Source organism: Vipera ursinii, assembly GCF_947247035.1.
Source record: "Vipera ursinii genome assembly, chromosome: 3".
In the NCBI taxonomy this organism is placed as follows: Eukaryota; Metazoa; Chordata; class Lepidosauria; order Squamata; family Viperidae; genus Vipera; species Vipera ursinii.
This window is the reverse complement of record NC_139516.1, coordinates 211,251,055-211,265,369: the sequence shown is the minus strand read 5'-3', so window position 1 is coordinate 211,265,369 and position 14,315 is coordinate 211,251,055. Positions and strand designations below refer to the sequence as shown.

Below are 14,315 nucleotides of genomic sequence, written 5' to 3'. Positions count from 1 at the left end.
CTAAGCTTGTAAGCCGCCCTGAGTCTTCAGAGAAGGGCGGGATATAAATGGAATAAAAATAAATAAAAAATAAATCTAGTCCAACCCCCTGCTCAGGCAGGAAAACCTATACCATTTCAGACAAATGGCTGTCCAGTCTCTTCTTAAAAACTTCTAGTGTTGGAGCATTCACCACTTCTGGAGGCAGGTTGTTCCACTGGTTAATTGTTCTCACTGTCAGGAAATTCCTCCTTAATTCCAGGTTGCTTCTCTCCTTGATCAGCTTCCAACCATTGTTTCTTGCCCTGCCTTCAGGGGCTTTGGAGAATAGCTTGACTGCCTCTTCTTTGGGGCAGCCCCTTAGATGTTGGAACACTGCTATCATGTCACCCCTCACTCTTTTCTTCGTTAAATTAGACACACCCAATTCCAGAAACCGTTCCCTATATGTTTTAGCCTCCAGTCCCCTAATCATCTTTGTTGCTCTTCTCTGTACTTTTTCTAGAGTCTCGACATCTTTTTTACATCGTGGTGACCAAAACTGGATGCAGTATTCCAGGTGTGGCCTTACCAAAGCATTGTAAAGTGGTATTAGTACTTCACTTGATCTTGATTCTATCCCTCTGTTAATGCCGCCTAGGGATAGAATACATGTGCCTCAAAACACACACATCACATGAAGGGTTAATACCACTTTACAATGCCTTGGTAAGGCCACACCTGGAATACTGCATCCAGTTTTGGTCACCACGATGTAAAAAAGAGGTTGAGACACAGAAAGAGGGCAGAGAAGAGCAACAAGGATGATCAGGGGACTGGAGGCTAAAACATAGCAGGAATGGCGGCTGGAATTCGGTAGGTCTAGTTTAATGAAGAGAAGGACAAGGGGTGACACAATAGCAGTTATTCCAGTATCTCAGGGGCTGCCCCAAAGAAGAGGGAGTCAAGCTGTTCTCCAAAGTGCCTGAAGACAAAGACAGGAAGCAACGGATGGAAACTGATCAAAGAGAGAAGCAACCTGGAATTAAGGAAAAATTTCCTGTCAGTTAGAACAACTAACCAACTTGCCTCTAGAAGCTGTGAATGCTACAACACTGGAAGTTTTTAAGAAGAGATTGGACAGCCATTTGTCTGAGATGGTATAGGGTTTTCTGCCTGAGCAGGGGCTTGGACCAGATGACCTCCAAGGTCCCTTCCAACATCATCATCATCATCGCACAGTCAGCCAGATGTTCAGACTGGATTTGGCATTTTTGTCTACCTATCGAGTCCTTACCAAGGACCTGGGATAGGCAGATGTGGATGTTTGATGGTATCACAGATCTCGTCGCAGGATGGAAGCAGTTGCTAGTAAGGCCGCCTTTTGCAATTGACCGATGGCGAATTTGTCAATGTCGATGGTGTTCAAGCGGTGCTCCAGTTGTTTTGGGATTGCACCCAAGGCGCCTATGGCTATTGGTACCACCCTTGCTTGCCTTTGCCACAGTCTATTTCTATTTCTATTTGTAGGTCTTTATATTTTGTTATCTTCTCCAGTTCTTTCTCATCTATTCTGCCGTCTCCAGGCACTGCCATGTCCACTATCCAGACGTTTTTGTCTTTCTTATCAACAATTGTTAAGTCCAGGGTGTTATGTGGCAGGTGCTTGTCAGTTTGAATTCTGAAGTCCCAGAGCAGTTTAACTTTATCATTTTCTACGACTTTCTCTATTTTATGATCCCACCAGTTCTTGAGTATTATTGTTATTATCATCATCATCATCATCATCACCACCACCACCACCCCTCACCTTCTTCTCGGAGATCCAGGGCTTCCACCGTCTGTTGGATGGGAACAGCTCTCTCGTGTTTATAGCATATCCGTGGCTGTCCCTGTTCTGGCTCAAGGGGCATTTCTGAACTGCCTTCCAGGGCCGCCAGCATCTCTGCATCCTCCACTTCACAGCCCTGGGGAGTCAGAAGGTTTGGTCACGTTCAAGAGCCGGGGGGGTGGGGTGGGGGGAGTGGGCAGAGAGGTTTTCATCTCAAGTCCTCAGCACTGAGGGAGGGGCTGGCCGGAGAGTCGGGCAGTCCTGCAGGGCTTGTATGTCTTTCTCTGAGGACAGAAGCTCAGGCTGACCCCTGGTATCACAGCTGGCTTCCTCAATCCTGCTTGGGGACTCAGCACTTGGGGGTGGGCGGGACACAATACGATTGGATTAGGAATTTGGAGGGGGAGAGAGAGGGGGGCACAGGGAGGGGAAGAAATGGGAGAAGGGGAGGAAGAGGGAAGGAGGGGGCAGGAGGAGAAAAAAGATGGAGGAGGGAGGAGGAGAAGGGGAAGAAGTAGGAAAGAGGTGAAAAGGAGGAAGGAAGAAGGAAAGAGGGAGGAGGGGGAGGAGGAGAAAAAGGGGAAGGAGGAGGAGGGGAAGGAGAAGGGGAAGAAGGAAGAGGGAAGGAAGAAGGAAGGAGGAAAGGGAGGAGGGGAAGGAGAAGAAAAAAGGTGACGGAGGAAGGGAAGGGAAGGAAGAGGAGGGGAAAGTAGGAAGAGGAGGGGGGAGGAGAAAAAAGGTGAAGAAGGAGGGAGGAGGAGGAGGAGGAGAAGGGGAATTATTCTGACGTGGGCTCAGGAGAAGCCAATGCTGTCTCGTTCTGATCAGAGCTCTCCACGTTTTTCCTTTGGGTCACACGCATGTTTTGGAAAGTCTGCTAAAATCCACGCTGAGATTCAGGAACACACAAACACGAAATTCTTGGGATGCTTGGAAAAAAGATGGGATTCGGCAATGCAGGAAAACGACGTGGTCCTTCGCTGCACAGCTCTTACAATCACGAGATCAGTTAGCCCCTGCCTGATGACCAGTTGCAGCAGTGACAATCGTAAACCGAGGGCTACCTGGATATTCAACCATGCTGGCACTCCTAAGAAACAGCTTTTAAAGAGGTCTCTGACCAGTTGTCCTCTCCTACGCCTGCTGGCTCCTCTTTCCTCACCTTGTTGAGTTCCTGCTGCTTCTGGTGAAGTTCTCGGCACCTGCAGCGTGGGAAAACCATCTGCACGAGCCTTTTGATGGCGAAGAAGTCAACCGTGTCTGCGTAAATATGGCGCCTCAATTCATGCAAATCCTCACCCTGGCGAGGAGAAGAGCAACTTTGTGAATGGTGGAAAAATAGGCATCATCATCATTATATTATTATTATTATTATTATTATTATTATTATTATTATTATTATTATTATTATTATTATTATTATTTATTGTTTATTATTATGGTTTATTACCCAGGCATATGAATGACTATCCTTTTCTCCTCCTTCCCGGAAACATATAAGTGCACTCATTTATCTGCATGAATCCCTCGCATTATTTCTGGGAGGGAAATCTTCCGGGGCATACTGTTAAAAATATAAATACTACAAGGGAGTCTCTGTTATTGGTTTTGGGGTCCTGCATTCGATTCCACAAGATGTAGAATTGGAAGTTCCTCTGCAAGCATGTTAAAGGATAAAGAGGGTAAGAGTTGGAAGGGACTTTGGAGGTCTTCTAGTCCAACCCCATCCCCATGATGGGAGATACTATACAATTCTGGACAAATGTCTACCCAGTCTCTTCTTAAAAACCTCCAGTGATGGAGTACCCGTAACTTGTTGAGGCAAGTCGTTCCGCTAATTAATTGTCCTCACTTTTAGGAAGTTTCCCCTTAATCCCTCCTTGATCAGTTTCCATCCGTTGCTTCTTGTCCTGCCTTTGGGCACTTTGGAGTATAGCTTGACTCCCTCTTCTTTGGGGCAGCCCCTGAGATACTGGAAGGCTGCTATCTTGTCCCCCCCTCGTCCTTCTCTTCTGAACTTTGACAGAATACAGAATAATAGAGCTGGAAGGGACCTTGGAGGTCTTCTAGTCCAGCCCCCTGCTCAAGCAGGAAACCCTATACCATCTCAAACAAGTGACTGTCCAGTCTCTTCTTAAAGACCTCCAGTGATGGAGCGCCCATGATTTCTGGGGGCAACTTCTATTCCCCTGGTTAATTGTCCTCACTGTCAGGAAGTTTCTCCTTAATTCCAGGATGCTTCTCTCTTTGGTCAGTTTCCATCCGTTGCTTCTTGTCCTTCCCTCTGGTACTTTGGAGAAGAGCTTGACACACACACACCCCTCTTATTGGTGACAGCCCTTCAAATATGTGATGCACACACCTGTGGCAGGTTTTCACGCTGAAGTTGTCCCCTGAACAAATCCCCTAGAATGGACCGTACTTTACCTCCGGGTTTAGGAAGAGATGACACTGGGCGGGTTGGCCATCCCGCCCAGCCCGCCCGATCTCCTGCACGTAGCTCTCAAAGTTCTTGGGCATGTTGTAATGCACAACCCCGCGCACATCCGACTTGTCCAAGCCCATCCCAAAGGCCACCGTGGCCACCACCACTCGCAGCTGGCCAGACATGAAGCTGTTCTGCACCCGGCGGCGTTCGTGGGCAGACAGCCCTGCATGGTAGGCATCGGCAACCCACTTCAGAGGGCGGCGGAGGCTCTTTTTAGCTAGGGGGAAATGAGAGGAGGACAAAAGTGTGAGGCCCACTGCAAGCCTGGGAGAAACCACACTCAGGTAAACCACAACTCGTTTCAAGGATTCAAAAGTGCTGGGGAAAAAAAGCCGGTTTGTTCCAGAAAGGAAAGGTCCCATGCCTGTTTTGCTGTGCTTTGTCAGAGCATGCAGTCTTATCGCGCTGAGATAACCCAGGAGTAAATACAGTAAAGAATGGTCTATTTTAAATGGTGGTTTATATTACACTATCTACAATATACACTAGGAACAAAATACATGCACATGGTAATAGTGAACTCCAATACACAACAGTTACAGCAGGAAAGGGATGAGAGACTCCAGCAAAGCCTTCCCTTTTATACTCAAGCTCTTAAAGGGATACAGACCCTGCTTACTCTTAAAGAGGCACAGACCTGCTGAGTCATTCCTATCATTGCATCATCCACCTTACATTACACTACATCACTACACAAGCTGTTTAGCTATTAAATTGTTACCTTGACATGCTTTAATTCTGGAAGGACCTTCTCTCAGAGAAGCTTAGTGGGCTGGTACTCTGACACCATTTTGGCACTAGGCAAAGGCTGTCCTCGACTTAAGACAATTTGTTTAGTGACCATTCAAACTTGCAACAGCACTGAAAAAAGTCACTTATGACCATTGCAACATCCCCAGGGACAAGTGTTCAAAATTCAGACGCTTGGCCACTGACTCCTATTGATGACGGTCGCAGCGTCCCTGTGATACTTGGTCAAAATTCAGATGTCTGGAAACTGACCCATACTTATGACGGTTGCAGTGTCCTGGGAACATGTGCCCCCCTCCCTTTTGCCACCTTCCGACAAGAAAAGCCAATGGGAAAACCAGATTCACTTCACGACCGTGTTACTAACTTAACAACGGCAGCGATCCACTTAACAACTGTGGCAAGAAAGGTGGCCAAAGGGGGCCAAACTCACTTAACAATCGTCTTGCTTAGCAACGGAGACGTTGGGAGTCAATTGTGGCCCAAAGTTGAGGACAAAAAGAACAATTCTTACCCAGCTATTCCCCAGGTCGGTTCTGCCAATAGTCCCCGCTCAACAACTACCTTTGGCTTTTTGCCTTTTTCCAGGCAGATGGCCTTGTGCGTCTTGCTCTTCTTCACAGGGTGGGGCCCTCAGCTTCACCCCCTGCAGACACGTGCGGATGAAGGCTGCAATCCGCGTCGTCTCTTCCCGGCGCGTGCAATACACAATGATGGAATCCAGGCTTCCGAACCTCTCGCCTTGCAGCAAACTTACAAGAGCCTGCAAGAATGGAAAGCTTTTCAACAGAGTCAGAGCTGTTTTCCTGGCTACCTTAGGAAGAAAAGGGCTAGCGTCGTTAAGAGAGGAAAGAAGAATAACAGCCAGCAGGGAAACGTTTCCTATCCAGGGGACCGTTTCTTGCCATTTCAGCCCGATTTTTCCTCTCAATTCTAGGAGACTGGTCCCAAACAAGTTCTCCCAGAGCGGTGGATTTCTGAACCCAGATAGATCTATTCCAGATCTCTGGCTGCTAATTCTGAAAAAAAAACACTCAAAAGGTGTAGCAGCTTCTGGCTGGGAAGTACAAAGCAAAGCAGAGCCTGTTGTTAGAGAAGACCCGTTTTTCTTAGAAAAAACTTTTAAGATTTCAAAGAATAAGAAGAAAGTCCAGTTGCCACTTGAAAAAGCACCTTTGGGGGAGCCTTAAAATTCCATCTTATTGTGAGTTTCTGGAAGACAGGCTCAACACTACACAGCTGGCAATAAATAATAATAATAATAATAATAATAATAATAATAATAATAATAATAATAATAATAATAATAATAATCATCCTGGTTGATACCTAGGATGCTGGCAGCAACCCGTGTCAACCATTAGTGCCAGTCAATTTGAGCGTTCAGTTGACTGAGTTTCATGTTTTATGAATAAAAGTATAATAATTAATAATAATAATAATAATAATAATAATAATAATAATAATAATAATAATAATAATAATGTTGGAAGGGACCTTGGAGATCATCTAGTCCAACCCCCTGCTCAGGCAGAAAACCCTAGACCATTCCAGACCAATGGTTGTCCAGTCACTTCTTAAAAACTTCCAGTGTTGGAGCGTTCCACTGGTTAATTGTTCAGCTTGTGTGCCACCAATTGAATGGGTCTTTTAAGAAGTGAAAGGCAGCACAGGAGAGATTTAAACAAATAAAAAGCAACGCAAAAGTACACATTAAGCCCACAAACGCACGGCATCCTACAAACTTTAACCCTTTCCCTTTTTCATGTTACCCTACGCTTTTTCCTCTTTTCCCAGCTTCTGGAGGCAAGCTGTTCCACTGATTAATTGTTCTCACTGTCAGGAAGTTTCTCCTTAGTTCCAGGTTGCTTCTCTGCAGTGCTTTTTTTGTAAAAAAAAAAAAAAAGTGCCGGAACTCACACTGGTCACACAACCCGCCTTGCCTACCCTACGAGGTTCCATCCAAAAAAGGTGCCGGAACTCCGTTCTGGGTGTTCTATGACGAAAAAAAGCCCTGCTTCTCTCCTTGATTACTTTCCATCCGTTGCTTCCATCCAACGTTCTTAAAGAAGACTTCTGAACAACCCCTCCCCAATCCCAGCCCTTCCCCCCACCCCCTCCCAAGGGCTCTCTTATATGGAAACATCTGGCTGGGCTCCAGACTTACTTGATCCTTGTCTCTGTCTGTGGAGACAGAGAGACACAAGTTCGGAGGAACTGCAGCAGAACGCACAGCCAGCCCTTCACCCTCCGGAATGCCCAAGTGGTGGGCCACGTCCCTTGCCGTGGAAACGGTGGCGGTGGCGGTCAGGCCTAAGAAGCACCGCACACCTAAGCGTTCCCGAAGAACCTGCCGGGGAAGGAACGGTGAGGTCGTCTGAAGCTTTCAACAAGGCTCCCCAATTTCCAAGTACGGGTAGTCCTTGACTTACGACCACAATTTTTGTTGCTAAGTGAGACATTTATTCAGGGATTTTTGCCGCATTTTAGGATGTTTCTTGCCACCGTTGTTAAGGGAATCACGTTGTTAAGGGAATTAGTAACAAGGTTGCCAAGGGAATCCGGCTTCCCCCATTGACTTTGTTCATCAGACAGCCGCAAAAGGGGATCAGGTGATCCCAGGACACTGCAGCAGTCATAAATGGGCTGCCAAGTGTCTGAATTTTGATCACATGACCATGGGGGATGCCGCAATGGTGGTGAATGTGAAAAATGGTTATAAGTTGCTTTTTTCAGGGCCATTGTAACTTTGAATGTTCATTAAATGAACTGTTGTAACTCCAGGACTACCTATATACAGAATAGAATATAAAAGAGTAGAATAAAATGTAGGAATAGAATAGAATAGGAATATGGAATATGGAATATGGAATAGAATAGAATAGAATAGAATAGAATAGAATAGAATAGAATAGAATAGAATAGAATAGAATAGAATAGAATAGAATAGAATAGAATAGAAAATATGGAATGGAATGGAGTGGAGTGGAGTAGTATAGAAGAGAACAGAACAGAACGGAATGGAACAGAACAGAATAGAAAATACAGAATGGAATGGAATGGAATGGAATATAGAATGGAATGGAATAGAACAGAATAGAATAGAATAGAATAGAATGGAATGGAATGGAATGGAATGGAATAGAATAGAATAGAATAGAATAGAATATGGAATTATTGTCATTTTTTACTATAGGCACATTGGCACACATTAAAAATGAAATTTTGTTGCTTGCTATCAAAAGCGTACACATACATAACACCCATTTAGACATGCTATATACAACATATGTGTCAGAATCCATTTATATCACATTCATAAATGTATGTTTAAAACATTATCCCCCCCCCCTGGATTCTGCCATCTCCCGAGGAAGGAGGAGCGGATGTGGATTCAGCCTGCCTTAGGTTATTTCAAAGACCAAGGGAACCTTTTGAACTGGGGGGAACAAAAGGGAGGGTTAGGGAAGAAGGCATCTGGCTTGTGTCTTCTTTTAATTCTGGAGAGGAAGAAGGCAATAACCATAAAGATTCGAAGTTCCTTTTTCCCACGAAATGGATGACACGAAGTAAAATGATGGGGGCTGACCAAATGGGGTTGAGGGAAGGGGGGGTTGAACCGGGAACCCTTTATAAAATCTCAATTTGTAAAACAATACTAAGTCCTGTCTTGTATTCCCCCAACCAAGCATGTCCTAGTAAAAATTCCTTTTGGACTAGAACTGACTCCAAGAGCTTTTGTTTTCCTAAGACGTGGATTGGGGTGGGTCCTGACAATATGTATAAACCTACACCCTTACGTATAAATAACATATAAATATTAATCACTGTCCATCTTGAACACCCAGCGGAAGGAGGAAGCTTTAGAGTGGACTTCAACTCCCAGAATTCCGCAGCCAGGATGGCCATGGCTGAGAACCCTAGGAGTTGTGGTCCGCTCGCTTTCCATTTGCCAAGGGTTGGGGAAAGCCGGCAGAGCTGAAGAGGGGGCTGGATGCTGGTGCCGATTGCTCAGGGTCTTTGAGCCCAGGGGCCCCTCAGAAGCCCCTCCTCCCTGCAGCCCAACCCCCATTTCCGCTCGTTCGTCTTCCGTACCTTACAGAGCCGGAGGTAGCAAGGGCGGAAGTTGTGCGACCACTCGGACAGACAGTGCACTTCATCGATGCAGGCAAAAGCCACGGGGGGCAGCTGATCCGCGGGGGGGAGGCAGCTGCCACTCGAGAGGCCCCCTCCAACCAAGGCCTCGGGGGACAGCAGGAGCACCTGGACTTTCCCGGCCTTTACCTGCAAGCAGAGCACCTGGGTTGGTCAGGGGCAGCGGCTTCCCCTGACACCCCGCCGAGCACTGGGATTTCGACCTTGCTGGGCAGGGCAGAGCACGGGGAGCCCTCGACTGGCAACCACAACTGAGCCCAAAATTCCCCTCGCAAAGCAAGACCCTTAAGTGAGTTTGGACCTATTCCTATTCCTATTCTAATTCTTCTCTGCTCCTCTTTCATTCCATTCCATATATCCTATTCCATTCCACACCATATTTTCTATTCTATTCTAATTTTCTTTTCCTATTCCTATCCTATCCTATCTTATCCTATCCTATCCTATCTTATCCTATTCCTATTCCTATCCTATCTTATCCTATCCTATTCTGTTCCTAAATTCAATTCAATTCAATTCTATTCCTATATTCTATTCTATTCCATTCCATCCTATTATTCTATTCTACTCTATTCCATTTTCCATTCCATTCCATATTCCCTTCCCTTCCATATTTCTATTCTATTCTATTCTATTCTATTCTATTCTATTCTATTCTATTCTATTCTATTCTATTCTATTCTATTCTATTCTATTCTATTCTATTCCATTCCTAATTCTATTCTATTCTATTCTATTCTATTCTATTCTATTCCATTCCTAATTCTATTCTATTCTATTCTATTCTATTCTATTCTATTCTATTCTATTCTATTCTATTCTATTCTATTCTATTCCATTCCTTATTCTATTCTATTCTATTCTATTCTATTCTATTCTATTCCATTCCATTCCATTCCTTATTCTATTCTATTCTATTCTATTCTATTCTATTCTATTCTATTCTATTCTATTCTATTCTATTCTATTCTATTCTATTCTATTCTATTCTATTCTATTCTATTCCATTCCATTCCTTATTCTATTCTATTCTATTCTATTCTATTCTATTCTATTCTATTCTATTCCATTCCATTCCTTATTCTATTCTATTCTATTCTATTCTATTCTATTCTATTCTATTCTATTCTATTCTATTCTATTCTATTCTATTCTATTCTATTCTATTCTATTCTATTCCATTCCTTATTCTATTCTATTCTATTCTATTCTATTCTATTCTATTCTATTCTATTCTATTCTATTCTATTCTATTCTATTCTATTCTATTCTTCTATTCTATTCCATTCCATTCCATTCCTAATTCTATTCTATTCTATTCCATTCCATTCCATTCCATTCCATTCTATTCTTTTCAACTGCAGTGATTCACTTAACAACTTTGGCAAGAAAAGCTGTAAAATGGGGCACGTAACAACTGTCTCGCTTAGCAACAGAAAATTTGGACTTGCTTGTGGTCATAAATCAAGGATTACTTGTATTTACTGTGTTAAGTTCAAAACTGGAGGCTGGCAGGACCCAAACACACCTAAGCCTAACCCCCACTAAGATCACAAATCCTGCAATTCTTAGGCCGCATGGGAATTGTGGGCTTTGCAGGGCAGTACTATCTGGAGGATCCTAGTTTAAGACAGCCGAGGCAGCTTCCCCACCCAGGCAGCTGGCTCACCCTCTCCATGGCAGCCTCCCTCTGAGCCTTCGACATGCTGGAGTGGACACAGGCTGCTTTCAGGCGCTGAGGCAGGCCGGAGACCTGCAAGAAACACAGAACGCCCCTCACTCAGACTTAGGCAGGCACGGGAGCTACCGTCCCCCTCCCCAGCCGGTTCCCAGCCAAGGAACAGCAGCCCCGTCCCTGCCGCTTTCCCTACCACTGCACGCTTTGCTCCGGAAAAAGGCTGAATTGTGCATTTTGGCATTGGCCCACCCTACCTGTGCCAGGGCAGGTGGCAGGCTGCGAGCGGGGGGGGGGGGGTATGTCTCTAGGACAACTCAGCGTGCCCAACTCACCACAGGACAAGTTACACATAGATAGACAGATAGATTAATATAGATAAGATAGATGGTAGATTGATATAGACAGATAGATAAGATAGATATAGATAAGACAGATGTTATATATAGACAGATAAGATAGATATGATAGATGATAGATTGATAGACAGATAAGATAGAAAAGACAGATAAGATAGATGAGACAGACACAGATAAGATAGATGAGATTGATAGATTGATATATAAAATGATTGATATGATAGATATATGATAGATTGATATATGATATATTGATATGAGACAGACCTACAGTAGCTAGCTAGCTAGATTGATATGATAGATAGACACACCTAGATAGATAGATAGATAGATAGATAGATAGATAGATAGATAGATAGATAGATTAGAGAAATAGATAGATAACCTTTATTGTCATTTTTTACTGTGGGCACAATGGCACACATTAAACATGAAATTTAGTTGCTTGCTCTCAAGTGTACACATACATAACATACATCTAGAACATACTAGATACAACCTATGTATAGACCTACACCCTTACATATAAAGTAACATGTAAATATTAATCACTGTCCATCTTGAATACATAACAGAAAGAGGAAGCTTTGTATTGAACAAACGATGGAATAGAATCATTCAAGAAAGGATGCCAAAGGAGGGACAGAATGAATGGCAAAAATAAAAATAATTTTCTAATAATTTTAAATGCTTAAATTGTTGAATTGTCCCGCAGCAGGCTGTCCCTCGGTGAGTTGGCCACAGCGAGTTGTGCTGCCGTGCTAGAACCTCCCCCACACTACGCCCCCCCCCCAGTCCAAGGGCATCTTCCAGCTTACTTGATCATCCATCAGTGACACCAAGGGAGAGATCACCAACGTGATACACGGGGACCGTTTGCCGTACAGATAGGCGGGGAGCTGGTAGCAGAGAGATTTCCCCATTCCTGTGGACAAGACCACCAAGGTGGAGAGCCCTGCAAGAGAGTACAGCCAGAAGAGTCAGCCTCAGAACCAACAGCCATGATGATCTTTCCCTGTGCTGGCACTCGCGTAGAAATTGCAACTTAAAGGACATCTATCCCACCCCCTGCTCAGTGCAAGATTCACTACCACAGCTTGGATGTCCCAAAGGTGCTATTTTCAAAAGGCAACTGGGCTTTGTTTTCCTTGAAAACATTTCGCTTTTCATCCAAGAAGCTTCTTCAGTTCTGACTGAGCCGACTTGAGCCGTCAGAACTGAAGAAGCTTCTTGGATGAGAAGCGAGACGTCTTCAAGGAAAAACAAAGTCCAGTTGCCTTTTGAGGAAAAAAAAAGCATCTTTGGGAGAATGGTGACCAGGGTGATTGACAATCTCCATAGGCAACAGCTTGTTTGGACGCTCACTGAATTTCTGTAGGAAAACCTTCAGAGAAAATCTCCTCAGTGCACGTGGCAGCCTGTTTCACTGACTGACCAGTCATATTTTTAAAGGTTCCTGACATTTAACCTGAATCTACATCACTTAAGATCAGAACGTGTTCCCAGAGGTCTTGTGAATGCATGAAGAGGAAAACGATTTCTCCAAATATCCAAAAAAAAGAAAGAAAAGAAACAAAAAAAAAATAAAGCTAGGTGTCCTTTTCTGACAGCTCCAAGACACCTGTCGGTTCAAATGTGACTGGTAGGGAACCGCCCAAAGAAATTCTAGTCTAAAGAATTTTCCAAGAATTTCTGTCCATCCAATTCATTCTAGCAGATCGGGCAAGCTGCAGATCCCATCGGCCAAAGATTGTTGGCTGGCAGGGACTTAGGAGAGCTGCTATTTCTGCAGTGGCACCTGCTCTGTGGAATATCCTCCCCTCGGAGATCAGAGTGGCCCCAATCCTGTGAGCCTTCAAAACCTGGCTGTGTTCCGGAGCCTGGGGCCCTGAATGTGTTAAGAGATCCGCTTCCGGGCTTTATTGCTTACTGGCTAAATATCTCAGCTGCTCTGTATATTTATTTTGGATGTTTTTCGGTTTATAAATTGCTTTTTTGTTTTTAACTCCCTGTAAACCGCCCTGAGTCCTCAGGGAAAGGGCGGTATATACATGCAATAAAATAAATAAATAAATAAATAAATGTTTTTAGTTTTGGAATTATAAGCCACCTAGTCATTGATTGAAATGGGTGGCTATAGAGAGGGAAGGAAGGAAGGAAGAAAGGAAGGAAGGAAGGAAGGAAGGAAGGAAGGAAGGAAGGAGGGAGGGAGGGAGGGAGGGAGGGAGGGAGGGAAGGAAGGAAGGAAGGAAGGAAGGAAAATGGGAAGGAAGGAAGGAAGGAAGGAAGGAAGGAAAGAAAATGGGAAGGAAGGAAGGAAGGAAGGAAGGAAGGAAGGAAGGAAGGAAGGAAGGAAGGAAGGAAGGAAGGAAGGAAGGAAAATGGGAAGGAAGGAAGCACAGGAGTTCAATCTTGATGAGGTTCAACATTGACTCAGCCTTCTGTCCTTTCAAGGTCAAAAAATGAGGACCCAGATTGTTGGGGGGGTGTCAACATGCTGATTGTAAACTGCTCAGAGAGGGCTGTAAAGCACTGGGAAGCAGTAAGTCTAAGTGCTATTTGCTTAGGGAGGGAGGGAGGGAGGGAGGGAGGGAGGGAGGGAGGGAGGGAGGGAGGAAGGAAGGAAGGAAGGAAGGAAGGAAGGAAGGAAGGAAGCAAGCAAGCAAGCAAGCAAGCAAGCAAGCAAGCAAGCAAGCAAGGAAGGTAGGATGCACACTGCCCCCTCACGTATTAAAGCAGACACAGCAGAATTTCACCTGATGTCTACATGGAGGATTGGCGAACAGGGGCATGTCTTGCTCAGTAAAACAGAGGGGGTCCCACACCACATTATATTTCTCCTTCCCTTCATTTCGCAACACTGAAATCAGGCTTCACAATGCAAAGCACGCATTTTCTCTAGGCCCCGTTGAGTGTGCTCAACAGGCAGGAGGAAGCTTCAGGTAAGATGGGAGAGTCCCCCACGGGGCAGGCCTAATCTCCCATGCGCAGTGGCACCAGCATGCCAGGGAAAAAAACGGGAGATGACTTTTATGTCAACGTTACAGTGTTCTGTCAGGAGGCGAGGACAAACCGAAGCCGACCAAGAGCCATCTGCTT

At 44.6% G+C, this 14,315-nt stretch overlaps 1 protein-coding gene across 1 annotated transcript in view; it reads right to left on the bottom strand.

The window, feature by feature from the left end:
• RECQL4 (RecQ like helicase 4) overlaps positions 1 to 14,315 on the bottom strand; it is a gene marked incomplete at its 5' end in the record, with an annotated part of 40,216 nt that overhangs the window by 10,376 nt on the left and 15,525 nt on the right. The window contains 8 exons of the mRNA XM_083360355.1: positions 1,769 to 1,925; positions 2,952 to 3,089; positions 4,217 to 4,494; positions 5,592 to 5,790; positions 7,195 to 7,377; positions 9,123 to 9,311; positions 10,852 to 10,935; positions 12,035 to 12,171. Coding sequence (XP_083216481.1) covers positions 1,769 to 1,925; positions 2,952 to 3,089; positions 4,217 to 4,494; positions 5,592 to 5,790; positions 7,195 to 7,377; positions 9,123 to 9,311; positions 10,852 to 10,935; positions 12,035 to 12,171 — 1,365 coding nt within the window. The remainder of the gene's footprint in view (positions 1 to 1,768; positions 1,926 to 2,951; positions 3,090 to 4,216; positions 4,495 to 5,591; positions 5,791 to 7,194; positions 7,378 to 9,122; positions 9,312 to 10,851; positions 10,936 to 12,034; positions 12,172 to 14,315) is intronic.